The 19,494-nt window shown below is 40.3% G+C and overlaps 2 protein-coding genes across 2 annotated transcripts; one reads left to right on the top strand and one right to left on the bottom strand.

The window, feature by feature from the left end:
• The first annotated feature begins 475 nt into the window (after window positions 1-475).
• On the top strand, window positions 476-2,095 carry LOC143861135 (vacuolar iron transporter homolog 2-like). The gene has a single exon (XM_077372059.1). The coding sequence runs from the start codon at window positions 814-816 to the stop codon at window positions 1,633-1,635; it is 822 nt and encodes a 273-aa protein (XP_077228174.1). The 5' UTR covers window positions 476-813; the 3' UTR covers window positions 1,636-2,095.
• Window positions 2,096-9,064: 6,969 nt separating this feature from the next.
• Window positions 9,065-17,609, bottom strand: LOC143850620 (putative wall-associated receptor kinase-like 16). Its single transcript, XM_077359849.1, has 3 exons — window positions 16,618-17,609; window positions 15,825-15,977; window positions 9,065-10,563 (listed from the first exon to the last, which is right to left on the bottom strand). Exons 1-3 carry the CDS (start codon window positions 17,453-17,455, stop codon window positions 9,380-9,382), a joined length of 2,175 nt encoding a protein of 724 aa, XP_077215964.1. The 5' UTR covers window positions 17,456-17,609; the 3' UTR covers window positions 9,065-9,379.
• Window positions 17,610-19,494: the final 1,885 nt, after the last annotated feature.

Here is a 19,494-nt window from a genome sequence, read left to right on the forward strand (position 1 = left end):
CGTGTCAAAACCAGATTATGAATCCCTATCATGGCCGAGATGATCTCTCACGGTCGAAGAAAAGAGTTAGCAATTTGGCTAGAGGCTCAGACTCTAGAAAAGTATTTTTTTTCCACCCATTGATTTGTTTGCTGTATTTTTAAGAGGAGTATGGGACTGGGTGAGAGCAAGCTTGGTATGGGACAGCTTTTAAGGGTCTAGCATAATGTGTTCCATCACCTTTTGAGCTTTTGGTGTATTGATTAGGTACCTAACACAAGAGCTGAGCATCTTCTTCATATATTTAAATCCCCTGTTTTTGTACCATACAAACTCATCTTAAAAAACCACAGTTGAATCCCCTCGTTTGGACCTTACAACCTCATCTTACAGACCCAGTTATGTGAAAACATAGGAGCTTAGCATATTCTTCATATATTTAAATCCTCTCTTGTTTTTACCATACTTGCTCATCTTAAAATACCATATATAGTTGAATCCCCTCTATTGGACCATACAACTACTTCTTATAAACCTAGTTGCGTTAAAACACAGCCTACAAAATATCGCATCCAAACAGAACGCTCACAGAACTCCAAATAAACAAATCCTCTCACTCTCAGATCTTGTCGTCTCACTTAGTATTCATCATTTATAAACTTCGACTTAAAAACCAATGCATGTATCGTTCAAGCCAACTTGATACTTCCTAAGAATCCAAAACTTGTTGGGTTCTAAGTTACCCTTTCCTTATATTATATATCCACAAGCTCGCGAGTGTGTTCTACCACAGAAAGGGACACTCCCACCACACTTTCTTTAATCAACACTTCCATGGCTCCCCAACTCTTGGGAAATTGTGACAACCACAAGCCTTCTGTGCCCACATCTGACCAAGAGGCTCAATGTCATGTGGACAGAATACAAAGAGCTCAGTGGCTCCGTGCTGCAATTCTCGGAGCAAACGATGGATTACTATCCACCACCTCCCTCATGCTTGGCATCAGCGCTGCAAAGGAGGACCGTATGACCATGGTCTTTACCGGGTTCGCCGGAGCAGTAGCCGGGGCTTGTAGCATGGCGGTCGGAGAATTCGTATCAGTATCAATGCAGAGAGATATTGAGAAGATGGCCAACCAACAGAATTACAAAACTGATCCTTTGGCTACAAATGTGAAAATGAAGATGGATGGAGGAAGTGTCAATGGTGCGTTTAGAGGATCGGATGTCGCATCACCGGCGATGACACCTGGGCGGATATTGCCGGTGACCTCTCTGAGAAGATCACCTACGATGAAGGTGATCACAGAGGATGTAGTTGTTGATAAAAGAGAATTCGAAGAAGAGAATGCTGAAGAGATGCTGCCGAATCCACTTAAGGCTGCGGCGGCATCTGCGGCCGCATTCTTGTGTGGTTCGATGGTGCCGATTGTTTCGACCATGTTCATAAAAGAGAATGAGATTAGGATTGTGATGCTAGCGGTGGTGACTTCGATTGCTTTGGCAATCTTTGGTGGAGTTGGGGCCTATCTTGGCAGTTCTCGAATGGGGGTTTCGGCTTTGAGAGTACTAGTTGGAGGGTGGATTTCTATGGTAGTTACATTTGGGTTGCTTAAGCCTTTTAAAAGAGATCAAAAGGGTAAGGATGCTGATTAACATAGCTATAGAGAGATACCAAGATGGCACGCTACTTGAAGGATACTGAAACCTTAGGGGTGCATTTTGATGCACACCCAATTTGCAATTTGGGCCTTTGCGGATTGAAGTTTACACATGAGCTACAACTTAAAATCGTCCAAATTGCACAATTTGGTGCACTTTCAAATAATGTGGTGGAGTGATGCAAGGTAGAGAGATCTGCGTGCCTGCATTTCTTGCCATGGAGATGATTTCCGAAGTTTTCTATTATCACCTTCAATCTATATGTCTGAGTAGGTATAAAGATCTGTTGTAAGCGGGAAAAGCATCTGCCTATGTAGTAGAGTCCTTATGATAAGGGACATTGCATCAGTTGATAACTTCTCATTTCTACCCTCCCAGGGTTTTTTGGCAAGCTCGGAAATTTAGAGCATGCTTGGATGTGTAGAAAGTTTTTTCTTGGAAATATTTTCGTGGAAAGTTCTTTTATGGGGGTTTTCCTAATTTTTTCTATTGTTTGGTTCACATCCTTCAGTTTTCTAGAATTTTACATTCTATTGTTTAGTTGATGTTGGTAAGCATTTTCATGGAGAATCTTTTAAAGAAATGATACAGCCAAGGATACTCTTGCAGTAACTCAATGGCAAGGTCGCTCCATTACATACTTCTCACTCAACGCAATCAGGGCAACTCTCCCTCACAAAATTGACCAAAATACCCCTATCTCATAGAAAATGGTCAAAATACCATTATCTCATGAAAAATGAAGAAAATACTCTATTCAATGAAAAATAATCTAAAAATACTCATATCCAATAGAAAATGACCAAGCTACCCCTATCTCATATATAATGACTAAAATACTTCTAATACCTATGAGGTAGGGGTATTTTATTTCATTTCATGATGTATTCCTATCTCATAGAAAATGACCAAAATACCCTTAATCCCTATGAGGTAGGAAATTAACAGCTGAGGGTATTTTGGTCATATTATTACGAGATAGGGTTGTGTTGGTCATTTTCTATGCAGGGGTATTTTAATCAATTTCCATGGGATAAAGGTATTTTGGTCATTTTATAAGATAGAGGAATTTAGTTATTTTCTACTAGATAAGGGTATTTTGGCAATTTCTTATGAAAAGGGTGTTTTGGTCTTTTTTGTAAAATTTTTAAATCATTATTTTCCAATTTATCTGTGATTTATTGTGGATAGAAAATCATATTACAGATATATACATAAACTTTTTGCAAATAAGTTTTGGTCATTTTAGATGAGATACGGGTATTTTGGTCATTTTTCCACGATATGAAGGTATTTTTGTCATTTTTAATAGATAGGGGTATTTTAGTTATTTTCTATGAAAAAGGGGTGTTTTAGTCATTTTCTATGAGTTAGAAGTATTTTTGCCATTTTCTATGAGATATGGGTATTTTGCTCATTTTCTATGAAATTGAATGTTCTAGGTTTTTTCTTTTTTCTCTTTTCTTATTTTTCTTATTTTTTTCATTTTTTGTGGGTGTTTTCTTTTCTTGAGAAATAACTTATATGACTAGGTTTTTTGTTTTCTCTATTTTTTTTGGAGAAAATTTTAACCCGAGAATAAAAAATCTTTGGTAAATGAGTAAACCAAACAGTGGAAAGCTCACTTTCCAAAAAAAAAAAAAAAAAGTTTTCCCCCGAAAAAAAAAAATCCATGCTTCCAAACATGCCCTCATGCCTTAAGAATGCTTGCAACTCAACCCTTGAGAAAGTATCAACTTATTCTTTGCACATCCTAATTTTAGACTGATCGCTTGGTTTTAGTAGTCCACAAACGACTCAAATTGTAAGGGACAGTTAATCCACTTGGCCCACTGCAGATGTTTGTTAAGTTTTATGTCTTGAATTCTATCTATGTGCAATCCTATGGTACTAATATATTAATTGGGGACCTATTCAAACGCATCTGAGGTACACACATGGTTCTATAGTGAACAACCACCTATCATCTAGTGATATTCCTATATTTTTTTAGCAGGTCCGGGTTGGTTTACCCATATGGACTTGATGGTTTTCAACCATAGCGGGCATTGTGAAAACAACTGTGGACCCCGATCCGAGGACGGCGAGGGAACGAGTCCCTGCAATCCTCTAAGATCTCCACAACGAAAGAAGGAGAGCTCTGCCAATGAACTCTCGAAACTGTGGCCACCCTCACAGCATAGCATGAGTGGCGATACAAAACGAATGAGATACATCCTGATCCGGAGCCAGGGCTCGAAACTAAGATATATCTAGAAATGACTCAGAGTCGCCATCCATGGATGCGCCATTGAACCAAAACAAATGCTCTGTTTGCTCTGGATAACCAGAGATACAAAAGGTCTGTGCCTGATGACGAATGGAGAAGGTCGGAAGAGCGCCCCCAATCCGCCCGAGTGCGAACACTTGGTCTCTTATGCCATTTATTATTAACCTCGAAGAGTTTTAGGCAAAAATCATGTGAAATGGGAACAAATATCCCCAAGTGAACGTCTACCTAATCATGCATGACTCGGGGATGAAATAATAAACACACATAAAGTAAGATAAAAGATGTGTCACCTAATGACAACTAGGTTATGAGTGACATGCCTAAAGGGTGTCTAAGTTCTGATGTGCAAACACATGCAAGCTATAGCTAAAGGTATAGGTCTGCACAAGAAAGTAAGAAAACACAACAAAATATACAATATAACAACACAACAAATCCTAAGACTCTAAACGATTTAGCCCGAATCCTCGGATGGTCTGATGTTCATCCAAAGAAGCCTACGTATCCCCGCCTCCACGAGAATCAAGGCAACGTAGTTCTTCGCGCCTATTCTAAGCTAGGATGCCTAAGACACCTAGACCTCTATCTTAGACTCGATCTAAAAGACCGGACTAGTTATTAAAGCTTCTTGAACGATTATTTAAATTCCAGTGAATTGTAGATTTTAGGACACCCTATATGCCCTAACTAAATGCAGGTTAGCCCTAAGCTAATGCAGGTGGTTCCTACAACCTATGTGTAACTAGGCTGTGCGTCCTAAGAAAAACAATGGGATTGCTAGCGTATCCAAGACCTAGTCATCAGTCGGCGATGTGAATCGCCAACTAACCGGACGGAGGCGCTCCTAGCTAGGACAAACTCCTAACTCTAACACAAACACACAACAAGCACACAACAAAAGACAAACTCCTAACTCTAAAACTCTCTATCTAGGACAAAGTCCTAACTCTAGAGGAAGATTTTTCGAAAACAGGTTTATGAAATATTTTTGTACTTTTTTAAAGGGTTAAATGATTTATTTACAAAGGTTTGGCTTGACCTGGGATAAGAATCCCAAGCTGCACTACGTACCTCGTGAAAGAGGATCAAGCCAACGTAGTTCGAAAGCAAACTTTCTTAACTACGCACAAAATGTTTTAAATTTTCAAATGTTGTTAATGCTTTCAGATTTTAAAATGAGTTAACACCCTTTCAGCTAGAGGGGATCCGATAGAAGAGCCTCTATACCCACCATATCGCGGTAGAGTATTACAGAGGGAAACGGGATCCCTAAAGCCTAAGGGGGGAAGAAATCAAAACGGGGGAACTAAAGTCCCAAGGAAAAGAACAATCTCAAAGAAACGAAAACAAAACTAAAGAACCCTAATCAATCTCCAAAGGAGACGATATCTGACCCGCGAGGGAAAACCCTAAACAAACAAGAGATGAAAAAGCTCCTAACCCTAAGGGTAAACTTCTAAACAAAAGGGACTGACAAAAACCCTATAAGAAGAATTACTAAACAATCAGTCATTGAGGAATGGTTCTAACTAGCTAAACACTCTAAGAGGAGAGAATCCCTTAACCTGCGAAAACTCTAAGGCAGGAAGGGAAGAGGCTGGCTCAAGAAACATTCCATCGTCGCCAGAACCCAAGAGGAAAATTCGTAAAAATCGATGGAAATGCCAAAAACTTGCGAAAACTTAAGCTCTAATGGAAAATCAAGATGACAAGGGTTTGCTCAAGAAATTCCAAATAAACCCGAATATCGATGCCAAAACCCACAGGGGTAAAGATAAAAAGAAAAAGGAGGGGCTCCGAGTAGCCTCATCATAGCCCTTTTACCCTCTGCTCTTCGAGATGCCAAAATCAAAGTAGAAGACTCTGTAAAGTTAGACTCAAAGACTAGACCCCATACTTCTATTTGAACGCCAACTCAATCATGGAATACAACCAAAGGGAGCGAACTCTCTAAAAAAATGAAATTCAAGAGAGATCAAGACAACACAATGTGCAAGAAGCCTGACCCCAAGCTCTCAAGTTCTAGGATATAAGTGTTAAAAATCAGAAATAAACTTTAATGAACCTAGAGGGAATACTTGAAAGGAGAGGATATTAACTGTGACCATGAAAAGTGTTATGGCAAATGACAAGTAGCTATTCCAAAAATGCATGAGCACGTTAATCTTCAAATAAACATTACCAAATGACAACATAGCATGCACGGACAGGGTAATACTTAACTCAAAAATTAAAATGTGCTACAGTTGGAGTTAACTACTATAAAATCAGCAGAAGAACAAAGATATAGACAATGACACTGATATCTTAACCACTGCACATTATTCAATTTATCCGTCATTTCAACATAACCATTACTCCTCATCACAAATGAAAGACCATATCAATTCAAGGTTTAACCCGTTACGGAAACTGAAATAGCATTTGGATACGCAACCAAAAGAAATCATGTATTGGAGGTTAATAATCCAAATCATAACAGAACCGAGAACTTTGGTTATGAGACTTTTGTAACTATTTTCTTCATTCTAATGACATTCAAATCAGAGTGAAAATTGATCCAGAGAAGAGTAGAAAAGTCAAATTGATATACTAAAAGACCAGAGAAGAAATGAAAAATTAATCACATCATGGAATCAAAATGCAATAAATCGATCTCGTCCCAAGAAACCACACTGATTTAGAGATCTTGCAAAATGAAAGAGCAAAGAAGAATCAATACCTGGCTGAGAATTGGTTAGTCCTCCGTCCTTTGAATCGCCCTTAAAAAAAAAATCTAGACCTATCTCCCTCTCTTCTACTCGGATCCCTCGATTTCTCTTCATTTCTCTTTCTCGGATCTCTCTTCTCCCTTTTCTCTGCAATGAATAAAACCCCAAGGTCTCCTCCTTTTCTTTTTTTTTTTTTTTTGGTTTGTGTAAACCAAAAGCCAGCAAACCCTTTAGATCTCTCTCTCTCTCTCCATTGATTTCTTTCTTCCTTCTTGGATTTTCTCTCTGAAAATCCGCAAACCCCTTTGAGAAAATGGCTGAGTAATAAAGGGGATGATGGTGGCTGATTTAGGTAGATATGATGGCAAATGGAAGTTAAACGGAGGAAGAAGAAGGGGGTATGGGTGAAAACGGTGGTGGTGAAGAGGGATATGATCGGAGAGGTGTTTGGGCTGGAGAGAACGGGTTTGGGGTTCGCCGGAGCTAGGGTTTGGGTTAGGGAAATGGGTCTCAAGTGGCGGTGGATGTGGAAGTGAGGAGATGGCTGGCCGGAGGTAGAGGTTATGGTGGTGGTGGTCGGAGAAAATGGTGTCCGAATTTTGAAGTGGGTTTGGAAGGAGGATGAAGAGATCGGAGATGGGGGTCCGAAAAAATGGTGGTTGGTCGAATTCTGGGTTGAAGGTGGTGATTTGCAGAGTAAAGGGTGACCGGATTCCGGCGGGACGGCCGGAGAAGATGAAGGGTTGGGTCTAAATCTAACAAATCGGGAGTAGACCTAGGACTAGTTCGAGGTAGAAGATGGTGGTTGGGAGGAGGAGGTGAACAAGATCTTGGCCGCGGATTTGATGGAGATGGTGGCTGCTAGGGGTGGGGAAGAAAAATGGTGGCTGCTAGGGGTGGAGAAGAAAATGGTGGCTTGCCGGAGGTGGAGGCGATGCTCTCTCTCTCCCTCTGGTTTTCTTCTCCCTACAAAAATGAGGCTCTCCTCCTCTACACCCTGCTTCGATGGGTTTTTGGGTTGTGGGAATGACGTGGGTTTTAAGGTGGCCGGTCGGGTTTTGGAGGTGGGTTTGATGGTCGAATAGATGGAAATGGTGGAGGTGGAGACAGATGGTGGATGGTCGGATTCCGGTGAGAATCCGACCGGAGAAGAAGGGGGTGGTGCGGCTGAGATGGTGGTGATGGTGCAGATGAAACGAAGAAGAAGAAGAAAAGGGAGATGGCTAGCCGGAGATGATGGCCGGATTCGGGTGGGGTTTGAATGGTGGAAGATGGTGGTGCTCGGTCGGATTTGCAGAGGATGGGTTTGGATTAGGGGTTTGCAGAGGGGGAGGAGGATGGTGAGAGTGGTGGTAGCTGTGAGGATGATGAGGCAGGAGATGGTGGTGGCTGGTGGCACGGTCGGAGTCGGCGGCTCCTTTTTTTTTTTTCTTCCCTCTCTACCTCCATTTGAGAAAATGGAAATGGTGGCTTTATACTTAGGTTTCTTTTTTTCTAGGTTGATCTTAGCCCTCCATCTCTCTCTGCTTTTCTTGCTGATGAAGAAAAACCTCCTCCAAAACCCTAACCCTAGTTGCCTTTTAATGGGAAATGATAAATTGACACCCCCTTTAATTTCCTATAGACAGCCCTCCTCAAGTGTATTTATAATTACTCTTTTAATCTCAGAGGGGGGTGCCTGGGTAGAACAGACCTCTAAGAGAAATGATATATTTGACCCCATTTAATCCTTGGACAACCTTCTCTAATGTATCATCTCTTCTTTAATTCACTTACAGGGCACTCCCTCTTGGATGACTTAACCCCCTATCTGAATTTGCACCGCGACACTATCAAGGCTTGCTTGCTGGGCAAATTAGCTCGGATTTCGACGAAATTTTACAGGGACCTCGATGGGACCCTGAGCTAGCCTAGGGTGTAATTTGGGGTCAATACACACTGATTTGAAAAAGTTATGCACAAAACAAGGAGGTGCAGGGCACGGTCAAAATGGGGTGTCTACAACAACCAATCACTCCAAAAGCTTAAGCTGTTGGAGAAGGCGTTTTTTAATCTTTTACACTTTACCCCTCCTCACGTGTGGCCCCACTTTTGGGTTTGACCATCGCATGGGTTTGAACCTAGGCATTTGCTCTGATACCATGTGTAAACAACCAATCACTCCAAAAGCTTAAGCTGTTGGAGAAGACGTTATTTATTCTTTTGTACTTTAACAGGGAATCCCCTTGTTTTGCAGAGGTTTTGGAAAAGGAAATCAGGAAAGAGAGGAGAAATGGTAATGAGTGAGGGAAAATAGAGTGAAAGGTACAAATATACATGTAGAAAGGAAATAACTACATCTAAATAGAGGCTGAGAGCCCTGGGATCATGATATGGCTGCATGACCCCACAGCTGTATCAAGTGAGTAAAGAAACAAAGAACAAAAAAGACTATTCATGATTGAGAGGTCAAGAAATAATAAATAAATTATCCACAAGAGATCTTGGAGAGTCCTTACTAAAGAGCAGTTTGATTGTATTCAGAATCTCCTAGATGCCATATTATATAGGTTTGCATGAATTCGGTGTTCCCGCATATCGGCGTATGGGCATGTGAACTACATTAAATAATGGTAAAGAGATTACACAAGAATACTACTCATTTGTATATCTATGTTAACAATAGAAAACTCATTCTGCTTTGGTCAACAATAATATTTTTGCTAACAATATGAACCTAATGTTATTAATGACGAGCAAAGCAATCACTACCCGATCACCGCCCGATCTCTAACTCTATTGAGACATCTTGGGCTTCCAAACTATATTTTCCAGCACCTTGGTTGATACTGTTGAGTCCTGATGGTCCACCAAGAAAGTATTCACTCTCTTCCTGATTCTGTTCAATCCAGGGGTGTACCTCCAACCTTCTCAACCCATCGAGCTCCGCAGCCACCTCTTTCATCATCGGCCTTTCTTCTCCTCTCATTCTCAAGCACCTCTTTGCAAGATTAGCAACTGCATAGATTTGCTCTGTCCCTCCCTCATCCACAACTCGTTGCTCCAAGATTTGAAAGAGACGGTTTTCTTTCATTGACGAAATGAAATACATAGACAGATTTCTCTCATTCTCAGAACGCTCGAAGGAAACTGGCTTTACTCCTGTTAAGAGTTCCGCAAGAACCACTCCAAAGCTATAGACATCACTCTTCTCAGTCAATTGACTTGTCTGAAAGTATTCTGGATCCAAGTACCCCAAGGTCCCTTGCACTAACGTGGTTATTTGAGTACAATCCAAAGGAACCAATTTTGAAGCTCCAAAATCAGACACTTTTGCTGTATAATTGTCATCTAATAGTATGTTAGTAGATTTGACATCTCTGTGAATGATTGGAAAGGAAGTTGCAGAGTGCAGATAAGCAAGAGCTCCTGCAGCTTCAGCAGCGATTCTCAAACGATTTTCCCAGGAAATGGAAGACGCATGACCCTCATCATGGACATGGTGGAAGAGGGTTCCATTGGAGACGAATTGATAAACCAATAAGGGAACTTGGGTCTCTAAGCAACACCCCAATAGCTTCACTACATTCCTATGGTTGATCTGTAAGAGAATGGAAATCTCATTTATAAACTGATCAATTTGGATTCCATCCGCTACTCTTGATTTCTTTATGGCAACTATTCTATGGTCTGATAAAACTCCTTTGTAAACTGTACCATAACCCCCCCGACCAATGATTCGACTATCATTGTAATTGTCAGTTGCCCTTTTGAGCTCCTCTTCAGTAAAGATCTTGGTTGTCTCGGTAGCTCTTTCATGGAAAGAAATTTGTTGTTGTAATAACAATCCTCCATTTTGTTGGAAGAATTTCTCTTTTAGTTTGATGAGCTTTTTTTTCCTTAATCCCCAATGTATCCAGAAACCGCAAACAAGCAGAAATAGAAAGCCTAAACATACACCTGTATCAACACACATGACATGAGTAAGTTGTTGAAAAAGATTGAAAAATAAAGAGCTGATAGGACTACCATGCAGTTGATTCCGAGATGAGACCCACATGACGTACGTGATATGGGGCACCCCCATGAGTTGAAATGTTCCCAATGGTTTTCCACCAAAGTGAAACGGTGGTGCTCACAAGGGCTCCAAAGGGTGACCTGATCTCTAATTATATAAATACTTAGTGTGGGTGCAAAAATAACCCACCTTATCTAAATAACTTAAGAGATGCAAGGCGCCCTTGCATAAAGAGCCGGAATAGGGCTCTTGATTGGATCACATCAAGTAAATTCGGTTGCACTTAATGACATGGATCCAACTAAGAGCCCTTTTCCGGCTCTTTACGCAAGGCACCCTTGCATCTATCATTCCTCATAACATAATACATTATTCATGCAAAATTAAATTTATTATGACTGAATTAAAAAAGTGCCTGTGCTTAAAAATGTAAGGTAACAGCTACATATATATCTACATTGATGAGTTATTTGATAGCTAGGGAGAAATTTACACGTATCCATATTTGATTGCTACAAAGAATTTTACATTTGTAAAGAATTTGATAGTTAAAGAAAACTTTATATTTATAAGGTTTTAAATGACCAGGGAGCCACTTAAGTTATACCATTATACTTAATATAGGTCAAATGTGTTATCATCTATCATGACTTGTTTATGAAAAAAAAATAAAGTGATGTGAGTATAATTTACTTTAATAATGGGGAGTCGGTAAGCATGTCACAATCTTCGAAGGGGACAACTACTTTGGTGGCTTTTTAGAAACAATGGCAAATATCTGTAGAAGGTTTGCCGTGTAAACTGTTGTGGGGTCCAGCCCCATGGTGTGGCCCACATCTCACATACCACAAATCCTATTAAATTAGGAAACCTAACTTTCCTAGTTGAAAAAGGAAAGAGAGAGTCGGTGGTGTGGTTGTGACTTGTGAAGTTTTGTAAAAACGTTAGAAAAGAAAAAAAGAAAAGAAAAAAAGAAAAGAAAGAGAAATAGAGAGAATAAAAAGAGAAGAAACGAGGGAAGAGAAGAAGAAGAAACAAGGGTTTTCTTTATGTATTTAGGGTTTTGATTTGGATCAAAACCTAGGGCCTTTCTTGGGCGTTCTTCTTAGAGATTTAACTATGCCGTTGAATCCTGTCATTGCACGGAGACTTCGCGAGGATTTGGGTTTCTTTGACTTGAAGATCGAACTGGGTATTTTTTGGTGAGAAAGTGGGTTTTGTTGTTCGCAACGAGGTAACCTTTTATCTCTCTTATTTCTTGTATTGGTTCAAGTTTCGAGTGAAAACTTGAGAGAAAGACGTTGTATTACTTATTTGATTAGTGGATATTTCGTCGGATTCACCCCGTGGTTTTTCCCTCTTCATTGGAGGGTTTTCCAAGTAAATCTTTTGTGTTCTTTTGCGTGATTGCTCTCTTGTTGGTTTGGTTTCTTTTATTCACTTATTTATTTGCTTCGTAATTTTAGCGGGTTTCTTCGGCGAAAAACCCAACAAGTGGTATCAAAGCTGAGGTTGTTTGGAAGCATAGTTGTTTGTGTGGATTGAGATGGAGAGTTCTACTGGAACCATGATCAAGCTTACATGATCAAATTGGATGATTTGGAAACCAAAGATGGAGGATATTCGTTATTGTAAGGATTTGTATGAACCCATTGAAGTAAGGTGGTGCAGCCAAGCCGACTAGCATGTTTGATAAAGATTGGCAAAAATTGAATAGAAAGGCTATTGGTCATATTAGACAATGGTTAGATGACACTGTGTTCCACCATGTGTCTAATGAAACATCTGCACGTTCTCTTTGGATGAAGTTGGAGGGTCTTTATGAGAGAAAGACTGCTGGAAAGAAAGCTTTCTTAATTAGAAAGCTTGTGAATATAAAGTTCAAAGAAGGTGGTTCAATCGCAGAGCATCTAAATGAAGTTCAGAGCATAGTGAACCAATTGTCTTCAATGAAGATAGTGCTAGATGATGAGTTGCAAGCATTATTACTTTTGAGCTCGTTACCTGGCAATTGGGAAACTTTGGTGGTGTCACTTAGTAACTCTGCTCTAGATGGTGTACTTAGTATGACCCAAGTTACTAGTAGCTTGCTTAATGAAGAGATTAGAAGGAAATCAATGGGTACAGACCATGCACAGGCTCTTGTCACAGAGAACAGGGGTAGAAGTAAAAGTAGAGGGTCACAAAATCATAACAAATCCAGAGAACTGTCGAATTCAAGAGAGAAGAAAAAATGCTTCCACTGTGGCAAAGAGGGCCATATAAGGAAGAATTATTGGGTTTACAAGAGAGAACAAAAAGAAGGTAAAAATCAGAAAAATGATAATGATAAAGACACTACGGCTACCATGTCTGATGAAGAAGTGATAACACTCTCTTTTGGAGAAGAAGAGTGTTCACATGTTGCAGATCAGGGTATAGAGTGGGTTGTTGATATAGGTTCTTCTTACCACGCTACTCCCAGCAGGGAGTTCTTCACTTCATATAAAGTATGAGACTTTGGTATGGTGAAGATGGGCAAACTAGTCTTTCAAAGATTGTTGGAATTGGTGATCTGTGCATAGAAACCAATGTTGGGTGCACTTTGACTTTGAGGGATGTGCGGCATGTTCCTGATTTGCGCCTTAATCTGATTTCTGGGATAGCCATGGATATGGGAGGTTATGAAAGCTACTTTGGTAAGGGAACTTGGAAACTTACCAAATGTTCACTCGTTGTTGCAAAGGGGAAGGTTTGTTGCACACTATATAAGACTTATGCAAATGTGTGCAAGGATGTGGTAAATGTTACCAAAAAATGTTCTCCTAGCTTGCGGCATAAGAGGCTTGCTCATATGAGTGAGAACGAGTTGCAGATTTTGGCAAAGAAGGCACTTATTCCATTCGCCAAAGGTACGCATCTTGACCATTGTTATGATTGTTTGTTTGATAAACATAGGGTCTCTTTTGTTGAGTCATCAGAAAGAAAATTTAATACTTTAGAAATGGTTTATTCTGATGTGTGTGGTCCCTTTGAGGTGGAATCCATTGGTGGCAATATGTATTTTGTCACTCTTATTGATGATGCATCGAGGAAAGTGTGGGTTTATTTTTTGTAAACAAAAGACCAGGTGTTCCAATGTTATCAGAGATTTCATGTCATGGTAGAAAGAGAGACAGAAAAACCTTTGAAGTGCCTCTGTACTGGTAACGGGGGAGAGAATATATCAAACGAGTTTAAAGGTTATTGTTCTAAATATGATATACGACATGAAAAGATAGTTCCTCATAATGGGGTGGCAGAGAAGATGAACCGCACTATTAGTGAGACAGTCAGATGCATGATGAAGATGGCTAAGTTGCCAAAGTCATTTTGGGGTGAAGCAGTTCGCACTGCTTGCTACTTGATTAAAAGATCTCCTTCGGATGCATTGGATTTTGATATTCCATAAACAATATGGACAGGAAAAGATGTTTCTTATTCTCATTTGAGAGTGTTTGGGTGTCAAGCTTTTGCTCATGTGCCCAAAGAGCAAAGGTTAAAGCTTGATGATAAATCTATTCCATGCATATTTGTGGGCTATGGAAATGAGGAATTTGGCTACAGACTATGGGATCTTGAAAAGAAAAAGATAGTCAGAAGTAGAGATGTTGTGTTCCATGAAGACCAGACTTTTGCAGATTTTGAGAGGGTTGAAGACCTTAAAGGTAAGAGTGAGGTTGATGGTATTGTTGATCTTACATCTATTCGTTCTCCATTCGAGCATGTTATACATGGGAGAGAAGTGCAAGAAGATGGTAGTGATCATGGATCAGATGCAGGTGGTCATGATACTGTGATCGATCATGAGCAGGGGAGTAGTCCCCACAGACAAAGATAGTGGAATCTCAGGTTAGAAGATCTACTAGAGAGCATCGGCCATCAACGAGATATCCTACCTCAGATTATATATTGGTTGCTAGTGAGGGGGAGCTAAAAAGGTTTCAGGAGATACAATCTCATAAAGGAAAAGAATACCAGGCAATAGTAGAATGGATTTTCAAGAACCGATGGATCCGTGATGTGATTGAAACACGGTTGGTGCAGTTGAAGAAGATTCATACCGATATGAATCTGTCTGATATGATGGCTAAGGTTGTTTCTAATGAAAAGCTTGGACTATGCTTAGGCATAGTTGGCATGGACTCCAAGTGAGAGTTAAGGTTGGAGTCTCCTTCTTCATGGGCCTGGAGGGAGAGATTGTTGTCGGGTCCAGTCCCATGGTGTGGCCCACATCTCACATACCACAAATCCTATTAAATTAGGAAACCTAACTTTCCTAGTTGAAAAAGGAAAGAGAGAGAGAGAGAGAGAGTCGGTGGTGTGGTTGTGACTTGTGACGTTTTGTAAAAATGCTAGAAAAGGAAAAAAGAAGAAGGGGAAATAGAGAGGATAGAAAGAGAAGAAAAGAGGGAAGAGAAGAAGAAGAAACAAGGGTTTTCTTTGTGTATTTAGGGTTTTGATTTGGATCAAAACCTAGGGCCTTTCTTGGGCGTTCTTCTTAGAGATTTTCACTGTGCCGTTGAATCCTCTTGTTGCACGGAGACTTCGCGAGGATTTGGGTTTTTTCGACTTGAAGATCGAAGTGAGTATTTTTTGGTGAGAAAGTGAGTTTTGTTGTTCGCAACGAGGTAACCTTTTATTTCTCTTATTTCTTGTATTGGTTCAAGTTTCGGGAGAAAGTTTGAGAGAAAGACGTATTACTTATTTGATCAGTGGATATTTCGTCGGATTCGCCCCGTGGTTTTTCCCTCTTCATTGGAGGGTTTTCCACGTAAATCTTTTGTGTGACTCCTCTCTTATTGGTTTGGTTTCTTTTATCCACGTATTTATTTGCTTCGTAATTTTAGCGAGTTTTCTTCGGCGAAAAACCCAACAAGTAAACTACCGTGCATATGGTTGAAATTTCATAATCTAACCAATGGGCTCATTTGGAGAAAATGGGAGCGAAGAAAAGTCCTCTTATAGTTCCCAATGAGTTGCATTTGAGCCAAGGAAGAGAATTCTAAATAAAAAGTAGGGGAAGATACCAAAACAAATTGGGTGGAAATTTATATTTTTATAAACAAATTACTAAAATTGCCAACTTTCCGGCAAACTATCCTTACTTTTAATTTTATGGATACCTTTTATTTGAAGATCGAGTAGAGCGATTACGTCTAAAAGGAAATTAAGAAGGGATTACCTAGAACAACTTGGATGGTTGGAAACTGTTTAGCTTTGCATCTATATCCGTCGCCATGTGTACCCTCTGGGCAGATGCATTTATAACTTCCTTCCGTATTTTCGCAAATCCCTTCGTTGCAGAGATTAGGATTATGGGTGCACTCATCAACATCTACAGAGCCATCACAAGCAACAACATCTTTTGTTAGAGAGAGAGAGAGAGAGCGAGAGAGAGAGAGAGAGAGAGAGAGAGAGAGAGAGAGGAGTAGTAGTGGTAGGGTTGTAACTTGGGTCGCGTGGGTTGGGTTTTCCATAAGCCTAGCCTACCCTATCCGAGAAATTATCTCGCGTCAGGTTGGGTTTTTAATGTTTAGCTTACTATAGTGATTAATTTCCAAGATTGTAGAAAACGACAAATCTTCACACCAAAAATCTCTGAAGTTAAATTGTCAAGTGCATAAAGTTAAGAATGAAACTACTTTTTTCACTATCACAAACCTGATCACCTAAGTGGAAACAATTATATCAATATATTTGAAAATAATTTGGCATATTATTTAAGAGATATTTGAGAAAATCATAGTAAACCTACAAGAGTCGGGTCGCATTTTGGATTTCAGTTTTTTTTCTTTAAACCCGACCTAAGATTGGGTTGAATTTTTCAACATGAAACCCAACCCATGTATTTTTTGTTGGGGTCAATGCAGGTTGGGTTTTACCCGACCCAAGTTGCAGCCTAGAGAGAGAGAGAGAGAGAGAGAGAGAGAGAGAGAGAGAGAGAGAGAGAGAGAGAGAGAGAGAGAGAGTATTACCTTTGCATCCGTTTTTGAGATAAGGGTTGCCATCATAGCCATGGTTGCAATAACAACGATATCCAGGACCATTGGTTGAATCAACACAATTGCTATTCTGTCTACATGCATAAGTGGTTGAGTTTCTTTGAGCTTCATCGCATGTTACGTTCGACATCGCCCAGTCTAACGCTATTGGTAAAATTGGGACATTATTTTCAGATAAATCTTGACGGTAGATGAGGGATGGGTCGAAGGTAGAGTAATCTTCATCGACTAGAAAGGCATAGCTGCATGGACTGGCTTGGCTGTGGTTGTCCAAGCTTCGGAGAGTAACACTTAAGTCTTTGATACCCCTTGGGATGGAGGTCTGGCAACATCTAATTCCAGAGCAAGACCCATCGATCAATCTTTTCTTGTTAGTACAATTCGATGCACATCTGCTAATCAACTCTGAGTGTCCAATGGAGGCGTTGGTGTCACAACCTATGGCTGTGAATTTGTTACCTGTATTCGAAAACGTGTATGGGGAACCAGTAAAATTGATGGAGAGATTGGTTCCAGTGACCACGTTGGGGGAAGACGAGTAACAGTCCGATGCCATCCAGCCAGCGATGTGTAATCTCCCTCGTAAAGATATATCTAAAACCTCAATATTGTTGCCAACGAGAAGTTTGTGAGGATCGAGAGAGTGATTGCAGGTTAATTTGAACCCGTTGATGGAACAAGCGGGATCTCCAGTGCCAAAAGGGTAGGGAATGGTAACGTCACCGCATTGATCTAGGCAGTCATGTTTTGCTGTTGAAGATGCTAATGCTATTGTTAGCCATAAGAGCTGAAGCAACACAAGAAATACCATCTCTTCTTGTTTTCTTCTCTCCTCTTAGAATATTACATAACAATAACTAATCCCGGAATATATAATATTTTATGAGTGAGGTTGTAAGGATTTTTTCTCCTTCTATGCTTAGAGAAAGAAAGAAAAGGTCAAGCAAGGATTCAAGAGCTACAAGAATTGGATCAAACATCACACGGTCACATGTTAATTCCTTTGTGCAGTGGGACATGAATTTAATGGCAAGGCCCCAGTGGGACATGAATTTAATGGCAAGGCCCCACCACAATCGCATCGTGCACACCAATGTCAGCACATTTGTCTCCATCTAGGCGAGTAGCCCAAACACTCGGAAGTCTTTTGGATAGATAGATTTTTTGGTTAACTAAAAGTAAGTCATGCATAAGCCATGACTGACTCTAACAATGACCATGACCCTTCTCTTCATATTATTGGTTTGCAGATTTTGGGAAAGTAATGCTCTTTATTAATGAACAAAACTTCCCAGCTAACCATTGGAAAAAACAGATGAAAGTTATGCAATAAATTTCAGACCCGTACGTGAGGTGTCTTCCTTCCTCGTGAGGGTTGGTTTCTAAAATCTATACCTAAGACCTTTACATAGGGTAATGTTGGTAAAAGGCGGTGATTTTTTCGCCCCCATATAGGATTATGCGCCCCCCTTTTCATGTGATTTGACGTCAAAAAGCATTATATTCTGCCCACATTTCAAGGGACAATGGGGGCGCATAATCCCACAGTGGTTTCGAAAAAATCATCTCCCATTTGTAAAACACAAGAATATAACATCATGTGAAGTGAGTTTCATGCTTCGTTACTTTCTTTTTCTTTTATTTTTTGGTCTGTTTATCTTCACCATATTTTTCTAACAAATTAGTGGTGCCAATTGGCTGCCAAACAACTTGACAACTTGACCGAGGGTGGGCCCATGCCTGATAAGAACTGATTTTCTAAAAGATCTCTAAGAGACTATGGTGGCACAACGTGATGGGCTTTCTCGAGCCCTATTAAGATGGCATACTCTAATAACAAAGTGACAATTGGGCCGGGAGGGCAGCCCGGCCAGGCACGTGGGCTCTGCATGCCCCGTGTGCTATAGTGATGGGCCGTGTGAGGCACGGCCCAATAATAATCTGGTCTGCGGCCCATGATGGGCTGGCAAGGCACGACACACTATTTTTAATTTTTTTAATATTTTTACTGAAAATACCCTCAACAAACTAGAAAATGACAAGTTTTAGGGGTATTTTCGTGAGTTAAATACTTTTTACCAAATTACCCCTTCCAAAATCTAGAAAACGATTAGTTTGGAGGTATTTTTGGAAGTTGAATGTCTTCTACACAAATACCCTGATATCTATAAAAGGCTAGTTTTGGGGTATTTTGGTAAGTTAAATAAGTTTCATGTATACGCTAGCTCCCAACAACTAAATAACCACTAGTTTTGAGGTATTTCGGTAGGACCCAGTTAGATTTTATTTACGGCATCATTCCCCTTTCCCAAACTATGGTCTGCATTTCGGATTGAAAGCTGCTAGGCACTTATATCGGTCTCTACTTGAAAATGAATACATTCAGTCGTCTCTCTCTCTCTCATTTACTATTGATGATTTGACAACTGTTTAAATAATAAAGAACAAGATAAGTTAGTGCAATTATCCAAATATGTAGTGATAATATGAGCAGCGAAGTTGGCAAAAGCGAAGGTTCGTTATCATGCCAGTGCGCTAGGGGGGCGGGGTGAAACCCCACCTCGCGCACCAAGCGCACGTTAGTGCATCGTACAACTCTCTCCGTAGGGCAAATTGGCGTTTTGGAGCTCTATTGTTCCGTGTGGGCCCCGGTATGCGAGTCTCTTTTAGAAAAGGACAAAATTGTGGGCCCAAACACCTCGTGATCTCGCACATGCCAGCTCACACCCAATACATCAGATGCTTGGAATACGTTAGTACAAGTACGCTTGGCCCCACGTGTCAGGTATCCCCACTGCCGTACGTTTACTTTACAGAGAGGAGAGGGATACCATTCATTTCAGTCAGACG

This window comes from Tasmannia lanceolata, unplaced genomic scaffold (genome assembly GCF_043159265.1).
Source record: "Tasmannia lanceolata isolate RefF3 unplaced genomic scaffold, GAP_Taslan_0.1 ptg000003l, whole genome shotgun sequence".
Lineage (NCBI taxonomy): Eukaryota > Viridiplantae > Streptophyta > Magnoliopsida > Canellales > Winteraceae > Tasmannia > Tasmannia lanceolata.